The 27,512-nt window shown below is 37.6% G+C and overlaps 1 protein-coding gene across 5 annotated transcripts; it reads right to left on the reverse strand.

The window, feature by feature from the left end:
- Positions 1 to 555: 555 nt before the first annotated feature.
- On the reverse strand, positions 556 to 27,436 carry ikzf1 (IKAROS family zinc finger 1 (Ikaros)). Of its 5 annotated transcripts, XM_039672463.2 has the most exons (9): positions 27,124 to 27,436; positions 19,634 to 19,687; positions 17,822 to 17,941; positions 9,241 to 9,516; positions 8,003 to 8,035; positions 5,243 to 5,410; positions 4,940 to 5,065; positions 4,420 to 4,545; positions 556 to 2,101 (listed from the first exon to the last, which is right to left on the reverse strand). In XM_039672463.2, the coding sequence occupies exons 1-9, from the start codon at positions 27,419 to 27,421 to the stop codon at positions 1,383 to 1,385; spliced, it is 1,920 nt and encodes a 639-aa protein (XP_039528397.1). In that variant the 5' UTR covers positions 27,422 to 27,436; the 3' UTR covers positions 556 to 1,382. The 5 variants fall into 5 exon arrangements, with proteins under 5 accessions (XP_039528397.1, XP_039528398.2, XP_039528399.1 ...); XM_039672464.2 differs by lacking the exon at positions 8,003 to 8,035; XM_039672465.2 differs by lacking the exon at positions 4,420 to 4,545.
- Between the last annotated feature and the right edge of the window lie 76 nt (positions 27,437 to 27,512).

Below are 27,512 nucleotides of genomic sequence, written 5' to 3' on the forward strand. Positions count from 1 at the left end.
CCCCCCCCACACACACACACACACACACACACACACACACTTATCTTAAAAAAAAGTAGTCTTCTCTCAATCCCTCAATATCCCTCAATTCCCCCACCCCACAACAAAGTTTTCAAAAAAAGTTGTCATTTACATCAGCCCGCATAAATACCCTTTCTTTGTCTATGATAAATAGGATAACGCCGTCCAGCGCCATCATAACTATGACAAACTGGGCGCTCACGTGACGTTAAGCATTTTCTGGCGCATAATGTGACGTTCGAGGACCGACAACAACCCCGTTTCTCCCAGATGAAACGACCACACATAACCGGCGTTATCGGAAATCTCCACTTTGGCCAGAGTTTTTAGAAATAATCATCTTCTGTGATAAAAACGGGGTTTTCGTGTAAATGAGAGGCCAAACCGCAGGGATATATCATCAGGGCATCATACAAGTTTGGAACAACTTAGCCTACTTGAGGGTGAGTAAATGATGACCGAATTTTATTTTTTTTGGGTGAACTATCCCTTTCAACAAAATATGCTTTACAAAACATGACACATTATCGGAGGTCAAACAAATGTAAAATATCTTTTATTAATATTCTTGCAAGCATATATATTCTAGTATGTTGATGTAAATATGTACGAGTAAATTGCTGCCAAACTTTTAAATAGAATATAAAACAAGCAGAAATCAGCTGTGAAATAAAACAAGTTCAATATGTACTGCCATTTGGTTCAATATACAAGGGAGCATTTGAAGAGGGGGTCATCTTACATAAAATGGAAAAATTGTGAAACAGTTCTTTGTAATAAATTATAAAATGATATGAACTTGATCAGACTGCTTAATATAAAAAAATATAATATATTTAAAATTAAATGGAAAAAATGCAGTGTTTTCATAACAGTTGGAACACAGGGAAGTGAGAGATACAGAAGATGACTTTACATCCCTTCTATTGCAAATACTATTTTAAATTTATCACAATTGTACGCATTATTTAATTAGTAGTATTATTCTGTGTCTAAGTAACTTTAGGGCAGTTAAAAACTTGTTTGGGATGATTTATAAATTTTGTTCTTTTTTTAAAACACTTAATTTCTATTTTCAGTTACAGTTCTTTCTATTTATTTTTATTTTTTTGTAAAGTCTCACAGGTTTACATACAAATCACACCATTGTAGAAAAATAGACAAGACAGTGAAATATATAGACTAACTGTATGTACATATGTCCAAATCAATGTTACATGAAACTTAAAAAAAAAAAAATCCAGCGTTTGGACAGTGTCTAAAAAATTCTAAAATGTTGAATTTTTTTCGTGTGTGTGTGGGGTGTGTGCACTCGTGTAAACGTGTAGTCAAGCGTATGTGGAACGTCTCTGTGTGTTAGCTCAGAAGCGGTGCTCTCCGCGTGTGATGTGCGATGAGAACTCGTAGCGGTCCTGACTGCGGTAACCACACAGGTTGCACTCGAAGGGGTCTCGGAAGCCATGGCATCCCATGTGGATGGTGTACATGACGTGGTCCAGGAACAAAACTCTGCAATGGATGCAGCGATATGCCCTCAATTCTTCTCCCTCTCCACTCAGAACCTTAAACCCCTCCGGAGTCGCCATACTCAGCTCCATACCTGCTGCCCGCAAGGCCTCGAAATGCCTCTGCTGCTCTTCTTTCACCACGGGCAGACCTCCGTTACGCATACCTGGAGCCATGTGATTGGTCAGGTAGATGAGACCCCCTGCGGTCGCTCCCCCGCCTCCCCCGGCCGCCCGCTCCTCGTTGCTCTCGGTGTCAGTGGAGTCCTGGCCGCTGGGGCTGGGGGAGCCGTCCTTCTCGACCGAGGCTGATTTGGACTTGGACAGCAGAAGGAGGTGCTCGGCGGCGCTGTCTTTAGCAGACACGCCGTTGCCTTCGGCTGACTGTGTCTTGTGGAGGTTGTAAATAGGGCTGACCACCATGTCAGTGGAGCCAGGGGAGGTCTGAACCAGAGGCCGCAAGGACTCCGCTCCCAGATAGCTAATCGCACTGTTGATGGCCTGATCGATCACATGAGGCTGCATGAGCTCGCCCGAGCCGGCCTCGAACGACAGCTCCGACAAACGATTCTCTCCTGTTGGAGAAAGACAAATGAGGAAAGGTTTTAGCTCTGTTCTGAGAAATGGAAAATAAAAACTGATTTATTTATTTGCATCATCAGACGGTCCTTCTTTCTGGTAGGCACAAATTCTGACATTTTACTTGTTTTTACACTATTAACTATTATTACTGTGGAAATGAAAGACATTTTGGAGAACTTCTTGGTACCTTTCAAAATGAACAGTTCTCAGAGGAACCAAATAGAGCTTCTGCAAGAACTATGAAAGGAGTTGTTCACTTTTGAAAAAACTTTTGCTGATATTTTACTCACCCCCATGTCATCCAAGATGTCCATGTCATTCTTTCTTCAGTCGAAAAGAAATGAAGGTTTTTAATGAAAACTTTCCAGGATTTTTCTCCATATAATGGACTTCAGTGGGAACCAAACGTTCAAGGTCCAAAAGACAGTTTCAGTCTAAACTGCAAACTGTTCAAAGGGCTTTAAACGATTCCAGACGATGAATAAGGGTCTTATCAAGCGAATTGATCGCTCATTTAAAAAAAAAAGTTTAAGTTTTATAAGCTCAAATGGTCGCCTTGCTCTGTTCTTTGATGCGCGTTCGTGGCTCTCCTGTTTGAACTCGTTCATCAAAATGAACAAATCTTTCTCCAAGTCAATTCGTTCGTTTGAATGAACCAAATGACTCGGAAAAAGATTCATTCATTTTGATGAACGAGTTCAAACAGGAGAGCCACAAACGCGCATCTCAGAACAGAGCAAGGCGAGCATTTGAGCTTATAAAACTTAAACTTTGTTATTTATGTATTAAATGAGCGATCATTTCGCTTGATAAGACCCTTATTCATTGTTTAAAGCCCTTTGAACAGTTTGCAGTTTGTACTGAAAGTGTCTTTTAGACCTTGAACCATTTGGTTCCCACTGAAGTCCATTATATGGTGAAAAATGCTGGAATGTTTTCATCAAAAACCTTAATTTCTGTTTGACTGAAGAAAGAAAGACGTGGACATCTTGGATGACATGGGGGTGAGTAAATTATCAGCAAAAGTTTTTTCAAAAGTGAACTACTCCTTTAAAACACCTCATCATAATGGTTCATAAACATTTTGAGACGCAGTCTTAAAAATAAAGGCTCCAAAAAGAGATTTCCGCAGCAATGCCATTGAAGATCCATTTTAGGTTCCTTAAATAACTTTGAGTTTCTAAGTGCAAAGAACATTTTAATAATCGGAAGAACATTTTTTCACAACAAAAACCTGCAATGGAAAGATTTCATGGATGTTGAAGGTTATTCATGAAATCATTGATGACAATAATGAACCTTTATTTTTAAGGGTGCATATACTTTGGCCGTGCTCTCTTAAAAAATAAAATCTCCAAAAGGGGGTTTCTGCAGTAATGCCAGAGAAGAACCCTTTACTCTACAAAAGCAATCCGGTCAAATACGTTTTCAACTACCTCTGGAAGTGGTCAAAACGTTTAGACCCCGTTTACACCTGTATTTAGCATCATCCACTGTGTGATCCCATCGACCAAAACGCATCTTAATCCCAGGTGTAAACAAGGGCCTAAGTGTGAAAAACCTTTTATGGTCACACTTCAGATTAGAGTCCAATTCTCACTATTAATTAACTATTAACTACGACTTTTGCCTCAATAAACTCCCAATTACTGCCTATTAATAGTCAGTAAGTAGTTGTTATGTTTAGGTATTGGGTCGGATTAAGGGATGTAGAATATGGTCATTCAGAACTAGGCATTAATCTCCTAGTAATATGCATGCTTAAGTAACTAGTTAATAGTAAGAATTGGCCCCATAAACTAAAGTGTTACCCATTTGTTTTTAATCTTAAGAACATTTTTTTCACTCTAAAGAGGATGTTGAAGGCTGTTTATGGAACTATAGATGCCAGTAAAGTTATTTATTTAGTAAGGCACCTTCAGAGGTTGCCTAGAAGTTCTCCAGAGTGTTCTTCCAGTGTTGTGCCACTGACATATTTTTATTTTTTTTACAATACTATTCAGTAAAACACCAACACGAAGAGATGAGAAATGGGCGTGGTAACAAACCACATTATTGTAATAGTGCTTCATGAGCTATTGCTATAACAGCAAATGAAATCAAAGCTTAAAAAAACAAGCAACAGTCAAATTCCTGTTGCATGCTATTATCGTGTTTCTTTTTTCCTGTTTTTTTTAAAAGTCAGCTCATCGAAGAGAATGAAATGAGGGAGCTGCCCATCATTGTACGTCTCTGCAATTTCTGAGACATGAATGCATTTTGATGATGATCTAACAACTTCTGTACAATGAAAGCAAACTTCAACTCTTACCCACAAACCTCTGGGGCATAGAGCTCTTACGCTTAGCTACATTGTTAGCTATCCTGTCTAGCACCAAGGCTCTCTCAGATGCAGGCATGTCCTCCCTCTGCTCATTCTGGCTGTTCTCTTCCTTCACTATGGGAAGCAAGACAAAGAAACCACGCATAAGATTCAAATGCCCGTATCTAACCTGAGCTCATCCTCTGACATGGTGCTAACTATAATAAAGAATCATGCATTTACCAGCATCTCTGAGGCACACATCATGATTTTTTTTTAATGTTTTTTTTTTTTCTCGTGACACTTTTTCTTATGCCTTGAGGCTTTACGGGCATATATGTATCTGTGAATTATTTCATCAAACATCTGAGCACTTGTACTCTACTTTTAAAGCAATCATGGGTTGTACTTTTCATTATGGTGACAATAAACCACATTTTTAAGCCATTGTCATGGGTCAGCCATATTTCCATCTATAAGAATAGATAACACTTAGAGAGAGAGAGCTGGTATGCTGCCATTCACATACCTGAATAAATGCTATTCTGAAGGCCCATGCACTGCAGGTAGTTGTGACATCTCTCCTTATGTTCCTCCAGTGAGCTCCGCTGCTTGTAACTGCGCCCGCAGTATGCACATTTATGAGGTTTTCCAACTGTCAGTTAAAAATGAAAATGCTCATTCACACTATACAATTTATTCATTGTGGTTTCAATTCAAATATAGTGTCACACAATAACAACTGAACTGCCTAAAGTGATTCAATAGCTGTAGGTTAATGAAGAAGGCACGTCTGTCTCTTTACATCCCGTCAGACTAAAGCATGAGTTACCCGAGTGCGTGCGCAAGTGTCCGGTGAGGGCGTCTCTGCGGCGGCAAGCATAGTTGCACAGGTGACATTTGAAAGGTTTCTCGCCAGAGTGCAGTTTGATGTGTCGGAGCAGGTTACCCTTCTGGGTGAAAGAAGCACCACACTGGTTGCACTGGAATGGCCTCTCCCCTAGGAGAAAGAAAGATAATGCATAACTCATGTGCTCTTGAAATTAGGATATTTTCATGTAAAATTACTACATAAGGCCTACTGCATGATGATTTAAGGAATAGTTCACCCAAAAATAAAAATTCTGTTGTTAATTACCCCTCATGCCGTCCCAAACCTATAAGACTTTCGTTCATCTTCGGAACACGAATGAAGATCTTTTTGATTAAATTTGACAGTTTTATATCCCTGAAGAGATTGTAAAACTAATCCATATGAATTGAGCGGTTTAGTCCAAAATTTTTTGAAGAGACATGATCGCTTTAAATGATGAACAGATTGAATTTATGCTTTTTTTTCACAAATAAACATTGATCAGTGAACATAAACAGAAGCTTAATTGAACCAGCTTGATTCACGAGAACCGCTCAATTCATATTTACAATCTCTTTATAAACTTTTTGTTGTTGTAGTGGTACAGCTGAGGGCTAAAGCTCTCAAATTTCATCAAAAATTTCTTCATTTGTGTTCAGAAGATGAACGAAAGTCTTGCGGGTTTGAAACGAAAATTTTCATTTTTGATTGAACTAACCCTATACTGAAATGACATTTTATTCAGCATATTCTCCTTTCTACACTTCACTTAAGCCACAAAAAAAATGTATCATGTGTCATTGCGATCAGTATATATATATATATATATATATATATATACTGTACACACATAATATATTAAACTAGAATGACACTTCTCAAGCAAGGTTGTAAATTATAAAACTTTTTGAAATGAAGATAAAAAGGTTTTTTTTTTTAGTTCTCTAAACATTAATGGGCCACCTGTCTGAAACTCTTAAAATAATTAAACTTATAATAATGGCACTAACTTTGTAGCATCGAAACTGTTATTGAACTGAATCAACACTGAACTGACTTTAATAATGACAATAGGCCTAGCTGAAATAAAATTTGTTTCATAATTAAATCTGCAACATTAACACTGTTATTTCCCTGTTTATTCCTGTGAAGCTGCTTTGACAGAATCTGTATAAAGCAGTATAACCTATATAGCCTAGATTATATAGATATATACTGTAGACCATTTTGCAAGATGTAAACAACACTGGTCCAGAAACACTTCCTGTTTCAGTTTGTAACTGTTTTATTTATTTCACATGTAAAGAAAACATCTTAAAGATGTTTGTTTAACTTTTTGATTCAGTTTTATATGTTCTGTTGGTTGTATTTTACCCCAGCTTTTATAGTGTTAAAAAACTGAAACAGGAAGTGTTTCTGGACCAGTGTTGTTTACATCTTGCAAAATGGTCTATAGATGAATGTGACTTGAACCTGACTTCATACATCCACAACAAATATATAGGCCTAATCCGTTGTTTAAAAGTGGCACTATCGCAAAAAAAAAAAAAAAAAAAAAAAAAAACCCATAGGCTATATTCTTTTGAAAAAGTAGCCTATGAAACCTGCATTGTCAAATAAGAGGCTCGGCATGCTTTAACATGTAGCCTATAGCAGTTACATAAACAGTTGTATAGTGCTATCAAACTGTATTTGATTTAAACATAGAATGCCAGCGACAAATGGCCATGTAAATGGCGAGTGTCTGTGATGCTATATCGTCCCTCTGAAAGCAAAGCCCCGCAGCTGTAGCACTATTATTCAGTGAATGCGGGGTCACTGTCCTACACGGCTCCGGCGCGCTGTTACATCTTCAACAACGCAACGCCTCGCGCCAAAGCTCAATCAAACACGCCAGCGGAATCTCGCACGTGAGCGCCGCTCTCCGCTCCGCGCGCGCGCTGCCTGGCTCGCGCCCTGATCGAACAAGAGGCTTTCAGACGCCGCCTGCCAGTTTCGCAATGCTCCACTGCCTGGGTCAATTTGATCTGAAAATCTCATTTTTTCCTCTTCTTCAGCTCTAAAATAAGAGCGGCCCATCACAATGCAAATGCAGAGCTCATTTAAATAAAGTGAAGGAAACACTTTGTGTTTGAGAGCCAGTCTTCCTGATCAGCGCCCCTGGAATAAACCAATATCCAGCTCCTCCGAATGTTGTGGCATTCTCCGAGAACGCTATTAATACTGCGCTCTCTTCAAAAGCCCTATAAAATAAGAGTCACCAGTGAAGCAGCAAAAAGACGGAAAAAGAAACTCATTAAAAAGGCATTTCAGGAGCTCGGTGCCTCCTGCGAATATTTTGATTTAAATAGGAAGCACTTCATTATATCTTTTATTATACGTTCTTTTCTGAATTTACATTAGCCAACTGTTCCTTTCTTCCATTTTGAGTTTCATTAGTTTGTCAGTGAGGAAGTTAAGTGCCTTTTTGAAAAATGTTCTCACCCACTGGTTTGGCTTCATTGCGGTGGAATATCAATTTGAGAAAGGGAGAAAAGAACTAATGCTGAAATAATTGTCATTTGAGAGAGGCTTCTTCTTGGTTAGTTCTTGGATTGTCATAAAAGAAAACGTCACATTTTTGTTATGAAAACATACAGACATCTCATGATTGATCATCATCATATTAATTGGGTTACAGGTGAGTCTTTAAAAGGAAAGTTAAGCCAAAAAATGAAAATTCTGTCATCATTTACTCACCTTTATGTCGTTCCAAATCTGACTTTCTTTCTTCTGCAGAACATAAAAGAAGATATTTTGAGAAATGTCTCATTTTATTTTTTCCATACAATGGAAGTCAATGGCAACCGAAACTGGTGTCCCGCAGAAGAAAGAAAGGACCACTTTATATCAGTTGTCTACTATGCATTTGCGGACTATGTAATTGTGTTGGATTGCACAACACTCTGCAGTTGATGTTGTTTAAATTTAGGTTACGTTTAATAGCGGGTTAATGGTGTAATTATAAATCTAACTGCGTAAATGAATTACAGAGGTAATTAAGTGTAAACCCAATGGGAAAAAAAATTACTATCAACTCGACATACATTTAACATAAAAGTTTTTTTTTTTAATAATTAATGAGTTTGTAATGGATATATATATTTAGGGCTATCAAATGATTAATCGCATCCAAAATAAAAGTTTGTGTTTACATAATATGTGGGTGCACTCTGTATAATTATTTTGTATATATATATAAATACACACACATGCATGTATATTTAAGACATTTTTTAATGTAAAATATTTATATTTATAATCTATATATATGAAACAATTTCTTAAATACATACAAGCACGTGTGTGTATTTATATATATAAAATTATTATACACAGTGACCCACATATATTATGTAAACACAAACTTTTATTTTGGATGCGATTAATCGTGATTAATCGTTTGACAGCCCTATATATATATATATATATATATATGCGTATTATATAAACAAAAACTTTTATGTAAGATGCGATTAATCACGATTCATCGATTTGACAGCACTAAATAAGTCCAATGTAATGATTAATTATAAGCATACATAGTAAAAGACACTTAATATAAAGTGGGTCCGAAAGAAAGTCATACAGGTTTGGAACAACATAAGGGTGAGTAAATGATGACAGAATTTTCTATCCCTTTAATGCAGACATTAGCCAAAAAATGCTGTCCTATTATTCACATCACAAACATCATATTGAATTATATTCCATCTTTATTAGTCATTTACATCAACTTGCATCCATTCAAGTTAAGCCGTACAAATCTAAAACACGGCTAGATTGCTTTGCTCTGGCTTCTGATAAACAAAAGGATGGTTCCATTTAAAACACATCCAGCGTCTGCCTCTATCCTGCCCTCAACCTACCCAGCCCTGCACCCTGTCAGCTGTGAGTGATAGTATAAGGAGGGAAGAGTAGATGGCAGTTGTGCTTACCAGTGTGACTTCGCTTGTGCACCATCAACACATTGGGCCCAATGCAAACTATCCCACAGATATCGCACTTCAGCTTCCCGTTGGGGAGGCGGATGCCCCCGGCCGTGGGGTAGGCGGCCGGCTTGCTGTCGGGGCCTGCGTGGGAGCCGTTCAGTTTGGCCCCCGAGCCATCGAGCACGCGCAAGTCCTCGGCTGCACATTCCTCCGCCTCTCCATTCATCTCACAGGTCAGCCCGTTTTCCTCGTCACTCCGAGCCTCAACTTTTATATTACAGGCTGGAAAAGAGGGTAGTGGGCCTGTTAAGTACAGTGGCAGGCTGGGTGGTTATTTTCCCTGACTCGGTAACTAACACCGCCATCTTTTACCAAGTTCTACAACAAAAAGTGCACCTGCACTTAATAAGCAACTCGTTTCTTATCTATTTTCTGATTATCAGCTTTTGTGTGTGTGTGTGTGTGTGCAAAAACATCAACTTTTATTGCATTAAACACATTTATGAAATATCCACTTGACATTAGAGAACATTAACTGCATTTATTGAATATTTTCTTATTACCAGAATTAGGAGGTAACTAACTAAAAGTAGTGACTTCAGCAGCTACTTTGCTGCTTAAAAGAAAAGCACACGGAGCTTTGTAGTTGAGCAAACACAATAATCCAACACGCTTTTGCAGATGTGTTTTTTTTTCTTTCATGCGAAGCTTTATGAAGTCTGATTCAGTTGTTCATTGTTCTAATGATTGATGTTTCTTTACCGAGTCAGTGATTACTTTAAAAAAATGTTAACAGGTACTGTCCTCTTTAAATAACTTTAATGTACAATAATGTTTATTAAACGTTTGGGATCTGTAAAATTAAAAAATAAATTGTCTTCTGCTCATCAAGACAGTATCAGTATCAGCTATATTCTGAAATATTACACTGACTGTAAAAAAATATATTGTTGGTTTAACTTAAAAAATTAAGTAATCTGGTTGCTTTGGTTGGTAACAAGGTTGGTAAGTTGATTGAACTGGAAAAAGTGAGTTAATACAATGAAAATATTTTTAGTGTACAATTTAAAATAGCTGTTTTCTATTTGAATATATTTGAAAATTTAATATGTGATAATAAAGCTGAATTTTCAGCATCATTACTCCAGTCTCCAGTGTCACATGATCCTTCAGAAATCATTGTAATATGTTGAAAACGGTAATATATTTGCGAAAACCCTGATCTTTGATGAACATAACGTTCAAAAGAACATATTTATTTGAAATATAAATATTTTGTAACATTACAAATGTCTTTACTCTCAGTTTAGATCAGTTTAATCTGTAATTTTTTTTTCTTACTGACCCCAAACTTTTGAACTCTATTGTCAGTAGCTTGTAACCAAACAATAGCTTTAGTCCTAGCTTGAATCTTTTGCAATTTCAAAGTATCTTCCCCAACATTTGAAACTGATGATAAAGTATTTCACAAATAACCTGATAAATATGTATGTACATTAGATATATGTTTACATAATGTTGAAACTTCCTTAAATCCTAAAGAAAAAGAAAAAAACTAGTATTTGAGTGAATAATATTCCTCTTTATGAATAAACGAGGGTTCTTCTATCAGGCTGCCTGCTCAAAAACCATCTCACCATCTCATTCACCATCACACTTCTTTGAAACAAATGACTGATAAACAGGAAACAGAGACACAGGAAGCACTGTGAAACTGAGGACTCTCAGCGGTGTAAACCAGACCAGCAAACCGTGGTAAACACATACACACATACAAGCTTACAGAAGCATGCAAAAGAAGAGCACTCAATCAAATAAGGATAAAACTGCTCGTTAAATATTCAGAATATTCTACGGAATACCCAATCCTAAACTAGACGATTGTTCAAATGCCCGTTCGGCCTAATAAAGTAAACGTTTTGAGGGTTTTCAGGCAGTTTGAGTTCAGAGTAAATGCCCTGTGGTTAACATGCTGTGGTGCCAGGCTGATTTCCCCATGCCTCAGCCTGTGTTTGTACAGACTCAAGAGGAACAAGCAGAAATAATGAAATATGGGAATCCGAGGGAAAAGGGGAAGCTTCAGCACCCGAGCCGGCCCAACCGAAAAAAAGGACAAGAGTTATGGAGAAGTGACAGAAAGGGAAGCACAGACAGGGAATTGTTAAGCACAACAAGTGAAACAGTTTTTCTTTTTTTGTGTGTGTGTTCAGACTACAGGGATCAGCAACTGAAGCACGTGATTGAACTGGAGAGTACCGACACACAGAACACACACGCCTGTGTTTAGGTTATTCTCTATCGGATCACAAAAGACCCTGAAAATAAATAACTCCCAAATAATTGCCTTGAGTCTTACAGCAAGTGATTCACTTTCCAGTATAATCGTCAAGAATCCCAAACTAATCAATATATTGTAGGTGGAAATAGGATGGGTAACTTTTATTTAAACAAAAGAACTGCATCATAATGCATCTTTAATTTCAGAGAAGGCCCTGAATGAATAACTTCACATAATGATATAAGTCAAGCAAACTATTTTCATCAGTAACGCTTCCTTTTACAGGACAGTACTCACGTGTACTTACCTAGAAAGTACTGGCTAATATAAGGTAAGTACATGGGTTAGGGGTAGGTTCAGGGTTAGTACAGTAGTTAGTTATGACCCATAATTATAATAACTAAAATAAGTACATATGGGTAACAGGACTGCAACAGGAAGCGTTACCTTTTCATCTTTATTGCACATTCCCGTTCATTCATTGGTGGACATACTTCACATAAAACATGTTTGTCTTCCTAAACTTTGATCAAAACTCAATCCCTCATACTATTTAATTGGTAACACTTTACAATAAGGTTCATTAGTTAACATTAGTTAATGTATTTACTAACATGCACTAACCATGAGCAGTACATTTGTTACTGCATTTGTTCATCTTTGTTAATGTTAGTTCATGAAAATACAGCTGTTCATTGTTTGTTCATGTTAGTTCACGGTGCATTAACTAATGTTAACAAGATTTTAATCAAGTATTAATAAATGTTGAAAATAACATTAACAAAGATTAACAAATGCTGTATATGTGCTATTCATTATTAGTTCATATAACTAATGTAGTTAACTAATGATTTAATTCATTATAGCTGCATTCATATTTTCATGATCCAATCCATTTCTTCCTTCTGAATATTCTGTTTTACTCTAATAAAGTATGTCCTATTAAGAAGGTTGTGAACCGCATTTTATGTTTACTTTAAGGATGGTTTATATGGATTTCAGTGTCAATGTGTGAATGAATTACAGCAGTTAATAACATAAAGTCAATACAGGAAAAGCAATCTCCCATTAGCACCCATAAAAGGATGTATTTCTTCCTCTCACACATGCAGATCCACTGACAGCCTCTCTGCTTATATGATATGATGATTTAACCGTGTGATGTGACCTGAGTTTGGCAGAGGGAACTAGGCCTGTTGTCATGATACAGTCTCTCATGGATCTTTTTGGGGAAGTTATGACTAAACTGGGGATGGGAAGAGGAGCTTTTACTTTGTATAACGTTTGTCACACATCCTAATTTACCCATTTTGGGAAGCAAGTGTCAAAAGCCACAGACAAGGACAAACAAAAGAGCTCTACAAAGAACAGAACGACACAACAGGCAAACCTCACAAACATCAATGGCTAATTTTAAATGGGATTCAATTCGATTTCCAGAGAAACTCAGTCTCGGGGCAGTGGTCTAAGGTTCATTGCCTTGAGGATCATGTTAGTGATAGGGGAGTGTCCTTTTTGGGGTTTGAACTTGTGAGCCTCTACCACATTGATTACAAAATTATCACAACATTGCACTTTAGCAAAGGGAGGTATTAAAGCACTTTAGCAAAGGGAGGTATTAAACTAGGGCACTATAAATGAATGTAACGCTGCATGGGTTAGTACAATTAATTTTTGCTCCAGTCGAGGCGCTGAAAATAACCATGTATCTTATGCGGTGCAGCAGAGCTACATGCACGTTAACCACATATGGGTGGGCGAGAGCATAGATGTGCATGCATGTCTATGCATGTGTGTGAGACATGATTAAAAAAAAACCTTTCGCTTACATTTTTAGGAACTTGCTAATGAAATGTTTGCCTCTGATATGGTAGCAGGTTTAAGGCAAGGCCATCGCCTTCATACATTTAAAAAGAGGAATTACATGATAAAATCGGCCCCACACCATGAAAACCTTAACAACATTTTTGCCATGCAGTACTAATAAATACAAAACGGTCAAGCCAAACAGCAAATAATGCAATCAAAAAGACATAACTTAAAGTCAACATGAAATCAAAATGGATTGTTTTTTCTTAATGATTGTTCTGGGTCTTGTTAATTATTTATTGGTGCACATGATTTAATGGAATTCATTTTTTTTATTTTTATTTTTTACTCAGATTTCGAAGAAATGCTGTCGAAAGTGGATCGGACCGAGCACCACAACTCACTCAGCCATTCAGCGGTAGGGGGCGTGTCCACTCATGATGGGGGAGGAGAGAGAGTGAGCAAGTGGAAAGACTGAACGAAAGATGGCTGAGAGACTACAAAAGAGAAAAGGTCAGAGTTATATCACTGGAAAAAGAAGGGTTATGATCAGGACCCGTGTTAATGTTAGAGAAGCTTTCCAGCGCTGGAGAGATCTCAGCGGGAAGGCATGAAATGGACGCCGGGGTTGCGTTGTTTCTGCTCCTTACTTATAACATTGGTTTTGTTGTTACACAGAACCAAGATATGCTGTTGTTGTAATGTTAGCTTTTGAGTGCTATTGTGTGGAACTGCTGTGCTGCTGGCGACTAACAACCAATTCTTGCTTTTATAACCTCTTGTGTAGGCCTATTGTACGTTCTTTTTGGTTCTTCCTTGTCGTTCGTTGGTCATGTTCACTTCATTTTTTGCGAATCGAAAGCGAAGCGATTTTTCTTTGCTGCAGCTATGATAAAGAGACATTGCGTGTTCGTGCAATTTAGGGGTGGAGCAATGAAGTGAGGAGTGTGTTTGTTTAGGTTAACAGTGTTTCTCAGAAATCGCTTACCGCACCTTTAATCCAGAAAAATGTTTAGTATAAAACAACTTCCTTTTCTGCTGATTTGAGAAAGTTAACTAAAAGTTAAATAGCTATACATTGTTTTAGCAAATTACACTTGACAGAACAAATTCCTGCCCATTTGTCTCATTGAACATCTCGTTCCACTTGGATTACAGGGGTAAATAGGTTGTGAACAGCAATTCCCCTTGCAAAAAAAGAAATAAAGAAAGAAATACACTTTAGCATACATTTAAAAAGAGTTCTTATTACAGAATTTATATACTTATGAATATATGTATATAAAACTGAATGGGAAAACTGAATGTAATGTTTTCAGAAACTTTGATGAATGATTAAATAAAATACAATATAATTTCAATTTATATCAAATGCAATTAGCTAAACTTTAAAGTGTTTTTTGACCCCCTTAATTAAGTACATCCTTATATGTAATCTTGTAAGTATTTTTATTGCATTTTAAATTATGGTTAAGTTGTACTGCCGAACGTACCGACAAGCAATCATTAAAATATACTTTCATATAATTTCAATTGAAAATGGTTTGGTAATGGTATTTAAATATATTTGCACACATTTACACTTGTAATAGCGAAGTTGCAATTTAGTACATTTGAAATATATTAACTTTAAATGTGCTTAGTATGTTAGTCAACACATCTAAACATTATTTAAACATAATGATTTAAAATGCACCTTAAAGTAAACCTTTGACAAAATTACAAAGTGCACTTTTTAAACGTGTATTTAAATGTGTAAACATAATCATAAAAGAGTACTCTCTTTAAGTATACTCAAGTGGTCTTTTATTTTATCAAAGCTAAAGGTAACACTTTATTTCGACGGACCACTTCTACTAACAATATGTCATTACATGTCAACTTAGTCTACTTCCCTGAACACCTAACAGGATACTCATACTCTCATGAGAGTTAGCTGACATGTGGTGGCAAAGTTACTTATAGTTAGTAGAATATCTAAAGTGGATCATCAAAATAAAGTGTAACCCATTTTAAAAAGTACTTTACAATTTGAAGTACACAAGTGCACACTCAGCACAATTAAGCACACTCCTTTTTTTCAAGGGAGACTTCTCTCATATTCCTGTGAACTAAACATTCCGTTTGTAGAGGAAAATGTTGTGTGGCTCTTTTTGCTGCTTACACACTTTAAATTTCAGTATGTTCTCATAACTGTTGAGGAGTTTGTAGGTCTTTCAGTGTGATAGAAAGCAAAGACACAGCGCTCCTTGTGAATCATCTCTATATGTTTAGATTTCCTGATATTAGGCGTGTAGTCACTCATCTGATTGAGCAGCGTACACTGCACAGTCTGCACATATAATCAGAACAGCAATGATGCACAGGGAAGATACTGTCTTCACATCATCTCACTCACTGGCTGATTATATCTCCAGGGACAACATGCAGACAGACAGATGCACGCACATGCACACATACATTCACGCAAACCTTTGCTGATGCAAGAGTTCAGAGCGTTTGAAGTTTAGTTCCCTGTTTCTCTCAAACAATCCATGCGTTTTATTCTTCCTTTGCATTCATTAAATACACTCACATCTCAATAAGAGAATTTCTAGATAAAGTTGAGAATTGTGTATGAAAAGCGAGTGGGATTTTATGATCTTGTAAAGTTAAATGTCATTTAATACTCTTATTAGAGTTCATAATGTCATCCCAACTATTCAAACAGATGACTAAAGGTTAAGAACATGCTTCAGCCTCTGTCAGTGTCTATTGTCTCTTATTACTTTATAGATATGTCTTTGACTGTGCTTTTTTATATGTAACGCATGAGGGAGATGTGCAAGTGCTATTTTGCTGAGAGTAAAGCATCGCTTTTTGGACTTGAATGCGGGTGGGTGTGTGGAAGTGTGTGAATATCATGGCAGTTGAAGTGAAAGCATGGCAAAAGTGCAGGTGCAGAGTTGTGTGTAAGAGAGCGTACACTCACATTTTTTTTTTTTGTGATACTGCGCCTATATATCTGGTGTTGCTCCTGAACATTTTATCTCCCTGAGTGAGTGTTGAAACTGAGTTCTGGCAAGTTCTTCTTAGGAAACTCTTGCACATCCTATTTCAGTTTCCTCTCGCATCTTTTTTTCTTTCTCTCTCTCTCTCTCTCACTCTGTTTTTCACTTTCAGTAGCTTCAAAGTGAACATGTCACACATTAAGTCCAAGTTAATCTGGAACTTTTGGAGGGGAAAATTCCAAACTAAAATACATCAAGATATTAAACAGGCCATCTGTTAACTTCTGGTTAGCCAAATTCATTCCCACCCATTTTCGTCAGTTAACCCACTTTCTGTTTACACCGCTATAACACTATATTTATTGATATAATGACTAACTTACACTTCCTATGACCACCTATCCTTCAAACATGACATTTTCATTGTTACCATTGTTGATATTTTTATTCAGCAAAGACAGAATAATGACAAACAAATGACAAACAACTTTTGAAATTTTACAAAAGATTTCTGTCAAATAAAGCTGTTCTATTCATGAAGAAATGTGTCATAGTTTCCACGAAACATTCCACAGCACAACTTTTTCCAACCATGAAAAAAATGTTCAGCACCAAATCAGCATATTTGAATGATTTCTGAAGGATCAAGTGAAACTGAAATTAAACTTTGCCATTACAAGAACATATTATATATTAAAATATATTAAAAGAGATAACTATTATACTTTGTAATAATATTTCACAAAACTGCTGTTTACAAAAAATGCTGCCTTCATAAACATTAGAGACTTTTTTTAAAACATCTAAAAATCTTACTGACCCCAAACTTACCTTTTAGTTTTTGTCCTTAGAAAACTAATTGTTTTAAATAGTTTTTCAATCAAATTTGAACTTACATTTAATCATTCAGTCATTTTATCAGATGCTTTTTTTTAAATAAACCAGAGAAGTACAAAAGGAAGAACAGAAGTGTAAAAACAGTAGAGAGAAATTTCCTAATAAGTGTGGGTTTAAGAGTTCATGGCACAACTGAGCATGTTATGTGTAGGCTCAGTCAGTGAGTAAACTGTTTCAGTGTATTAAATTAGCAATCTGATGTTTAAATGTCCCACGGTTTCAGGAACCAGTAACTATTCGTCTGACATGAGGAAAATAATTAATTTGTTACTTAAAGTTCACACAGATTTTCCTTTTCAAGTTGATGTTTATTTTTTTCTTTTCTATGTGTGGCAAAAAAGACAGAAAGGGGCAGGATCTCATTACAAAAGCTGAAGACGCGCATCATGAGCTAATTTGAAAGCTTCGGACCCTGCGTACCCTCGAACAATCTAGTGCACTCGCTTTGTGATCTTGCAGGAAGACGTGAACGATTCGCTTCATGCTGCCTTTTACAATTTTCTGTTGGTTTGACCTTAAAAGTGGCTGCAGTGGGAGCTATATCAGACTGAGCATTGCATGGTAAATGAGGTAGTTTTGTGGTTGTGTCCCAGCTTAGGCTGGTCTGACTCACCCAGTGGTTTGTCTGTGCGGTTGTTGTGTTGGAGGCCAGTGCTGGCTGACAAGTCCTCAGGAACAGGCATGGCCTCATCTTGGTCCTCTCCCCCCTCGATAGCAGTCGGGCTGTCCCTTCCTGAGCAGAGAGTAGAGAAGTTACAAATATAAACTCATGCCCATCCGTTTTGCTTACTTTATCTTAGTGGAGATGAATGTCATTTTTTGGGTTGATAAGGGATAAGCAAGCCATTTGTAGGCTGATTCCCCATCAGTGTTAGGGACAGTCTCCCCTTTTCCCTAACACCAATCCCACCAGTGGCATTGGTGTTAGGGAAAAGGGCTAACCTGTTTGTCTGACGAATGACAGTTGTTTTGAGTGTTCAGGAAACCTTTTTGAAAAACAGTCATTAGGTGTGTTCAACTTCATGAGGCGGTGTCTGACTTAAAACAGTGCACGTTGGGAATTTTGTCCGACTAGAGATGCTGATTCCACGTTACTTTGACATATGCTTAAAAGTACAGTTGAAAGCAGGCTGTCTCATTCTGCATAGCTTCTAATGATGAAACAGCTGTTTCACGATTGGCCGGATTCACCGAATTTCCACCTACAGTTTTTGATGCAACACGAAAACATCTGAAATATCCGTGTATTTGACAAATATTTCAGCTAATCTACTTCCAATATATGTAAAATCTACGATCATCACTTCAGGAACAAGTAGTAAACCTCTCTGATCCATTAAATCCAGCCGAAGTTGAACACAACTATTATTTTTGGATATCCGTTTGGCGACACTAGTGTAGATAGAATTAAAACACTTCCCCTTAAAGAAAAAGGTGGTTGCTCAAAGTTGCTCAAGGTTGTATTGTACCCCATCGTTGACACTCAGAAGCATTAGTGAAGTTCCTAAATGTAATTTCGGGAGAAGTGAACCCATCTAATGTTTCAATTGCTGGAGCACATAAGCAGCAGCTCACCTTGCTCCGGCATCAGCCGTTTCGGCTTCCCTCCGCCTGCCCAACTCCACCAACATAATTTAGTAGTCCTGGAGGGGGGTATATCTAAGCTCGAGTTGAAGCTGCTTCCTCGAGCCCCTCCACTGCAGACAGCAAGCCAAACCTCAATAGCTTCAAAATTATATGCGCAAACAAACTTGTGAAAATATGTTCTCACTAATGCAGCAAATTTGGAGCTCACTATAATGAGTCTTGTGTAAGTTTCGTAACTTTATTTAGATATGAAAATGTCGACAGAGCACAAATGCTGACCGGGTTACTGCATTCAGAGAGTGTTCCCTTTTTCCATTTATCTGTTTTCTTGGAAAAGTGTTTGCATTAACCCTGTCAGTATAGATGTATATCAGTAATAGGGTCATTTGGATATACTTGGTTCGGTATTTGCTGGAACACAGAGCTTTCAGATGAGTGTTGGATATCGTTCACATCATTCCAAACCTGCAGAATGAAGATATTTTTGTCCATTCCAAGTTTTGGACCCCATTGACTTTCATTGTACGGACAAAAAAAGGACATTTTCCATCTTTTTGTTCCACAGAAGTCATAAAGTCATATGTTTGGAATCACACAAGAGTGAGTGTGATGACAGAATTTAAATTTTGAGGTGAGCCAACCCTTTTATTTTGTTCGTTTAAACTGGTAAGAGTTCAGAGAGATCATTTGAGTTAGTCAGACGTTTTTGTGAGCTGAAGCTTTAACACATATCTGATGTGACTGATTGTTGAACACTCAAAATACGGTTATCTTTGCTCGATTGTTTTGATCGTCCCGACCTTACTGTGGCTTTGAGCATTTGAGAGGCAGCTCTTACCTGTTATCTGGGACATTTCCTGTGCCTCCTCAGTCTCCATCCTGTGCAGGTATTCTAACAGGAGCAAAAGTAAGAGAGAAAGTGTATCATCAGTGTTTGCTGCCTCAAAAATAACCCTGTATAAGAGAAGTGGTTGGTGATTAAAGGAGAATGGCCTTTCTTTGTGTATCTCCATCACCCTGGCAAGAACAGCCCCGTTCCAGCCGCACACACCACTGTCTTCCACATTACATTACAAAGAACTACAGACATTTTCATTACCGCTCTGACGGACGGGGTGAACTAAGAGAATATGTTTGGTGGACTACAAGGCCGAGGATAGGGTGGGGAGCCTCGAAACGAACAGGCTTTCAGACCACATTTGTTATTTATTGTTAATTTCCTACCACATAATCATCCAAAAATGCAAACTGACTGCCGCAAAATTAAGCAGAAAATTAGATGGCCCGGGGTCATGGAGGATGCGGGTGTTTGGCATCGCCAGCTGATTGGCGCCCGTGTTCACACTAATTTACTGAGCATGCATGGGTAAGCCCGGCAGCCCCAACTCTTTCTGCATCTCTAACACACACACACATACAACGCAGACGAGATGTGCAATGATGAGTAAGGTGACAGAAGGAAGACCGAATTAAAAAAGCAGGTTCATTGGAGACAAGAATTGAACAGATAAAGAAACAAGGGAAAGGTTAGGCGGAAATAACTCGCTGAGAGAATAGGACGAGAAAAAAATGAGGGGTGGGGGGCAAAAGGAGAGTGTTTTTTTTTTCTTCTCCTCAGAAGGAGTTGGTGGTGAGCACTTCCTCAGGCCAGGCCTGCATATCTGAGAAGTCACCAGCGCCCGTGGCCCCATTAATAATGTAGCGGCCACTTGGGCCCACAGCAGATGGGCACAACAGCCTCGGCCTCACTGCCACTTCAAGACGCTCCCGCTAGGGCCCCGCGCCCGGCCCCGCCAACCACACAGGGAGCAGTGAAGTTCCTGAAAATAGCCAAGCAAGCTGAAGAGAGCTCCTGGGAGAAGGGGACGTAGGCCTTCCTGTTTTTACTGACAGATGGCTCCACGCACTTGGAACAAAGTGGGAAAAACAGCGGCCTACCGTCTGTCGCGATGTCGGGATTGCACTTCTCGAAAGACTCACGACCAGCTCGCACGCCCAAAACCCTGGTGAGGGCTTGTTTCGCCTGATACATATAGGCCAGTGCCTGGGTGTCATTGTGCGTGTGAAATTGAGAATGTTAAAGGCCAGCGGGGCGTAAAGGATTGCAGGTGGACATGGCATGCTAATCGCAATTCAATTTGATTTAGCTGAGGAGAAATGTGTTTTCTGTGAATGCTTTCTTTATTTGAAATCTTTATATCCAAATCCATATTAGCAGGATGTGTGTGTATATACATTAAAAACCTTAAAAGATGACATTATACTGTATTCTCAAATACGGTTTCTGTGCATCTGACATAAATCTGCATCTGAATATATTCTGTAATATTAGCCTAGTGAGGTAATTAGCAAGACAACTAGCTAGGTAAAATTAATTTAATCACTCTGCATTGATTGATTCTCATTGTAAATACAATTTAACGCATATTTAAAAATATATAATATATAGGCCTATATATATAATTTTTGATTGCACAATATTACTAGTAAGTCATATTACTGACATTTTACACGCAAAACGCAGATCAGATCAGCTGTTATGAAGACTAAGGAGCTGCTTCACAGACCTCTTTGACTGTCTAAATGGGACATCAACAATCTTTTTCAACACTTCACAGAATTGGCCACTGTGAGATAGCAGCCAGATCTGGATAGAAGGAAGGCATTTGGCTTCTTTGCCAGTTTCTTGCCAGTGGTCTGGCTTTGATTTTTACTAGGAGGCACATGTTGCCATCAAAAGCATCATGGGTTGGGTAAATGCAGGCAAAAACTTGATGAGAACCTGTTTCGACGGGTGTGTTCACACTTGTATTCGGTTCATTTGGTTCTGACCAAAAAAAAAAAAATATATATATATATATATACATATATATATATATATATATATATATAAAACTTTTAGTCCTGGTCCGCTTAGCGTTCACTCTGGCATTTTAACACCGAACCTAAAGATATCGAAGCTAAAGGCATAGGGATATGTTCACAACCTGATTGGTCGTCCTTTATGGCGTATATTTCGCGACGGAACTTACCGAACATCCAAAACAATGTGGTGTGCTGGACTGAACGCCATCGTTGTATTTGCGAATAGATGGTATTTTGACCAGCTGAGAACTTGTGAAGAACTTATAAAATGTGTAAAGGAGTCAGCGCCAGAATTCCTCCGTCACACATGCATACGATGACCTGCTGCAAGGAGACGCGGTTCTGACGCCTGTAAGTTACCGAACAGTCATGGGCAACATCGTGATGAGGAAAAACAGGTAGCCTATGCGTGAACATTTTGTCCTTTTTAGGGTTGCATCATCTTTTTAGGTTTGCATGATATCATATCCTTTTTTAGTTCTTTACATATTTTTGGTCTGTGTTGAGTTGGTTTGGAAGTGGACCGAGACTCTTTTCAGCGGTCTCGGTCCACTTGTTTGGTACGCACCACCACTAGGGTTCGGGTGGCAGCGTTCACACTTACTCAAATGAACAGCATTAGAGCAATCACATCAGGGTTCGTTTTAATCGAAACAATGCCAAGTGTGAATACACCCTCAATAATAACTGAAAATCTGAGAAATGGTGTATTTATGTTGGTAAAAGTTGCCATCCAGTTTGACTCATGGGTGAATATTTAAATCCAGTTTCATTCTGAGGAAATGTTTTTTTTATTCAAAGTGTCCTACTGAGAATTTTTTCTTTGCATGTATTTTTTGGGGGGATTTTTGAAAATTATTGGCCCCATTTATATTAAAGGTACAATATGTAGGAATTTTTCACCACAAGAGGGCGCAGTTACCAACAATAACAAAGGCGAAGCTTGATGACGAGGGAGAGTTGAGCGATGGGAGATATCGTTTTCAACGTCCAGAGATGTTATGGAATAAATGAATTATGATCACAGATGAGGTCATTTATTTGTTTTTGTATTACCTGTAACCTAACGTTACTTCTGATCGCAATATTTTGTCACCATAATTAATTAACTGCAAAGAACGTGAAATGTTATAGATCCTGTTACAGGTATTTGTAAAATGATTTGTTGGGTTAATGCTGTGCAGTTTTACGTGTTTATTAGTTTGTAAGTAAATTTGAACAAACATTTGTAAGAATGGCTAAATATTGTTTAACACCTCATATCCGATTGTATTTAATTGCACTGCCATAATCTTGGTCAAAACACAAATGATAAAAAGTATTACCAAAGTACAAAGAGCAATATAACTGAATTTTCATCAGCATAACGATCACTCGAAAGTTTGAGGCGAATTAACATATGCATAATGATTGATCTGTCACGCCATATAGGCCTGTGTATCTCGCATTGTTTATAAGTGATATTATTGACAGTTGCAAGGAAACACAGATACATCCTTTTGTTTTATGTACATTTGCTCACCTGTCTAATAAAGTATAGCCTATGCAAGAGCGGTGTTGCTCCAAGTTAGTCGCGGACGTGGAGCTTTCGCCATCTTGAAAACGGCACGGTGATATTGATCCTCATTTCTCCTTTTTTGTCCCAAAGTCTGCTTGCCATGGTCCATAATGTTTGAATGGAACAACAACAGCGCGCAGCTAAACGTTACGCACGACGCTGTTGTCCATGTCTGTTGCCATGGTTACATCATGGGAGTATGAACGGAAACCGAGGATAGCGCGGATATTGCGCCATTGACAGGCGACATTTTTTTTTCCAGGACGACCACTTATTTAAAATTGGAATTTCTCTGAAATAATAAATCTTTGAAGACTTTGGGGATATTGTACGTTCACAACTGCAGGAAATATATCACACTGAATATTTTATTAAAAAAAATTCTCCATATTGTACCTTTAAGTGGTTAATATTATGTAGACTAATTTAAATGTATAGCCTAATTTGATAGAGTGCACTTACACCCGTTTTTATACATGCATGTAATTGTCAATGTGTATTAATTTTTGTAATTACATCTAACCACACTGTTGACTTTACCCTTAACCTTACCTACATTACACACCTCAATAGTAATAAAAGTGTATTGCGATTATTATTATTGTTTCTTTTTCATAAGCACATAGTGGTTATTTGCAACTTTTTAAAAGATGTTGATTGAGGTTTATCAGTTCGGGTTTGGGTTAGGTGCAATACAAATGCATTGTGATGCGTTCCTCTTACTACAAACTAACCATCTATCATTTTGAATGTTGATGCACTGTTTTTTTCATAACTGAGACACATGGAGTGGAGGAGTAGAGTGCATGGGGTGGGTGGCGGTATGGTATTCCCCTGCGCCCCCTTTTCTGAGCAGATGTGAGAGGGGAAATAGTGATGGTGTAGACAAAGAGGAGGAAGAAAAGTAAAAATATTCCTCACTGATGAGCTTCATGCATGGTTGTTTATACCAGAGGTAAAAGCTTGCTTTATTCTCCCACTTAACTTAAGCCACTCTGGACTAATTATCATATCAGTTCCCTGCACTCTACTGATGACTTTATATAAATACAGGTAGTAAACATGAAATTGTTAGTATCTTAACTCACACATTCAGCTACCTCTTTTTTTTTTAACTTGTGTTGTCAAACCTCAATGTGTGTGTAGGACACTGGTCACAATCAAGACAGGAGATTAGCATAGTCAAGCATATCATCATAGCGACAGGAAGAGCTCTGTGGGTTTTAAAACACCATTAGCGTGTTTTTGTGCGTGTGTGTGTTAAAAGAAAGGGAGTGTAAAGTGTAGGAAAACAGATCTATGTGTGAAAAAAAGATGAAGAGATGGGTGGAGACTTGGCACTGCAAAACCGTTAAACAGACGAAATGCCAATGAAGCGCTTAGAGACATTCAAATGTGGGTATGACTTAACTTGCAACAACTGCAGTTTCATCATTTCACTCAGGGATGATTACATAAAGGACATCTTAATGTAATGAGTCAAGAAGAGTTGCAGAGGGTAAATGCTGGAATTTTTACCTTTGCAAAAAATAGCAATATTATAAAAGGATGCAAAATATTTCTGGGAATTTTTCCTGATTTCAGTGGGAGCAATACAGAATTAAGTCATAGCCGAAATAGTTTTATTTCCCCATTCTATATAGCAGAATTTGTGACAAAACCGATGCCTCGTTCAAATAAATATTTTGAATACTTTTGCTGCCTTCTGCTTTAAAAAAAATAATAATAAGCTTAATGCAATCTATTATTCATTAATCATTTAATTGTGGTCAGTTCAAATTAATATTCTAACATGAGACAAATCTAATCATATTCCTTGTGGACACCTGAAGAATGTTTAATACTTTCTGGATCACACAGGTGACATTAATTTAATATTCATTTTCCATGAGCAATCTTCACCATGTTCCTTTTTTCTTCTCCTGTTTCAAACATCGTTAAAAACATTCCTAAAATCATGCTTTTCTTAATACAAATATTAGTTTTATCTTAGGTATATATATATATTTATATGTGTGTGTGTGTATATATTAACATTAATAAAACATATAAATAAACTTGCCTTCAGAAATGATTAGTTAGTATGGATAACATGAACATATTACTTATTGATTAAAGAAATAAACTGGAGTTTCTCTAACTTTTGTCAAATGGGATATCCATTGCCTGCCTTGCATCAGTGAGGATTTCATCACATTTGAGGGCGTAAGATAGAGTGATTGCTATCTTTCAAAGATGATATGCAGGAACTGCATTCTGAGGCTTTCACAGAAATAAAAGAAGCTCACTAGAAGCCTCAATTGCATTGGCCACACTTCACTTCACTGCCATTGAGAACACTCGTTTTATTCACTTCATCATTTCATTTCTCTCTTTCTCTTCGCACATTTTAATTTGCCACATTAACATGTACAATAGATTTTACATTAAAACATGCCTAAAACAGTGCAGTAGATGCTGTAATAGTCTATAGAGGCATTATGCTCTTGAGATGCGCAAAAGTTACAAACATACACTCTGAAACTGTTATTTTAAGTGCACGGATGTGAAAACCATTCTCTTTTTTTTCTTTAAAAGATAGACCAACGTTATTTTAATCGCAGCAATAAGTTAAAAACTGTACTGAAGTATAAAAAAAGCGGTTATTGTTTTCATTTTTTTTTTTCTTGCTGAAGGCCTATATTACAGATGTGATAATGGTTTTTAATTGGTAATTATTCGTAAAATAAAGTTTGTTTTTCTATACATTTTTTGTGTATTAGTTTCTCAGTAAGAAAGTTAGATGAATCAATTCTCTGAAATAATGTGAGAAGTGTGTTTTTGTCTCGCGCGCGGTCTATTTTTACTCAATCGATCAATAGAGTTTCTATTTTGCTGCACATATGACTCGTTCCGTAAAGCGCAAACGATTGTACACAAAACCAAACAAGGGTAGGAAAGAGAAACTCGAGAGACGCATGCATCAACGGAGATAGAAATGACCAAAGAATTCGTGTAAGTCATTTTCGCCTGACTATCACTGAAAATAATAATAGTAGGTTAATAAAAAGTGCTCACAAAAATTGTTTAAAAAAAAAAAAGATTATTAAGTAAAATAAACTTGCTGTGATCACTTTCTGATCACATTTTACCGTTTCAACCACTTTGAATTTAACTAAGTTATGAAGAAAATCGAGTAAAAAATGAAAATGATATGTTCTAACATAAAGAAGAAAACTAAAAAAAGAACATTTCTGAATAATACGTTCTTAATTGGAGGGACAAATCTAACTTTTCGATTTCATAAATTTCCTCAGACATATTATTGATTAAAAAGGGGGATGTTATTAAAATAGCTTTTTTATATTTCAGAAACAAAAATGTGTTCTCAACTTCATATTGCTAAAAATAGTGTGGAATTTTCATAGTGAGCAACAGGTGCGTATCGTAAGATAATGAAAGTAACGTTTAAAGTTGTATTTAAACGAAATATTAATAACACACACAATTAAGTCATATATTTCGTATAGCCTATTTGAGTTGTATTATCAATTCAATTACTGGATAACAGAAATCCCACTCAGTTCCACGTTTGGGACATCGGGAAACTTTTTCCATATGGAAAACTGAAGAAGAAGAAAAAGATGACAAAAGAAAAGAAAAGAGAAAGAAAAGTCAAACATAGCATCTATAGTTCAAACTTCTGATGAAGAAGCCCTCGCGCAAAAGTAATGTAATTACGCTTACGCGCGCGCCGAACACGCCTTGCGCCATGTCAAGAGGATATGAAGCTCTTGCACCTGCTACAGAGTTCAGGACAAAAACTTCCATTACGCCTGTTCTTCTCTCTCTCCCTGACTTAAATTGTACATTTTAATCAACTCTTTGACATGTGTCACTTGGAAAGGCCCGTGCGGGTTATTTACCTGCTATTCCTTGAGTTTGCAGTATGAAGCTCTTCCAGCTGTCCCCCGCCGCTCCATGCGCACAAGTTCTCAGCGCCGCGGCAGCAGTCTGGAACTCTGCGCGCGGTCCCTCCCCTCTCCACTGCACTTCCTCCTTCCAGCCCAGCATTGCTATGTCTCTGTGCTCGTGCGAGACATTTTGCAAGCTTTTATTCCAGAGGCCGAGTCTGCTCGGGGAATCGAGGCAGCGGACCTTGGCACTTCGCTTTGTATCGTGCCAATAAAAGCTGACACCCAGTAGACCATCACTGGCAGCCATGCATGAGATGGGATGAGGCGGGTTAGGACAGTGGACTGATCATTTCTTATTTATTTATTTCTCTCTCTCTCTCAGAGGGGACAGGGTCTCT

This window comes from Pimephales promelas, chromosome 11 (genome assembly GCF_988280905.1).
Source record: "Pimephales promelas chromosome 11, fPimPro1.hap1.1, whole genome shotgun sequence".
In the NCBI taxonomy this organism is placed as follows: domain Eukaryota; kingdom Metazoa; phylum Chordata; class Actinopteri; order Cypriniformes; family Leuciscidae; genus Pimephales; species Pimephales promelas.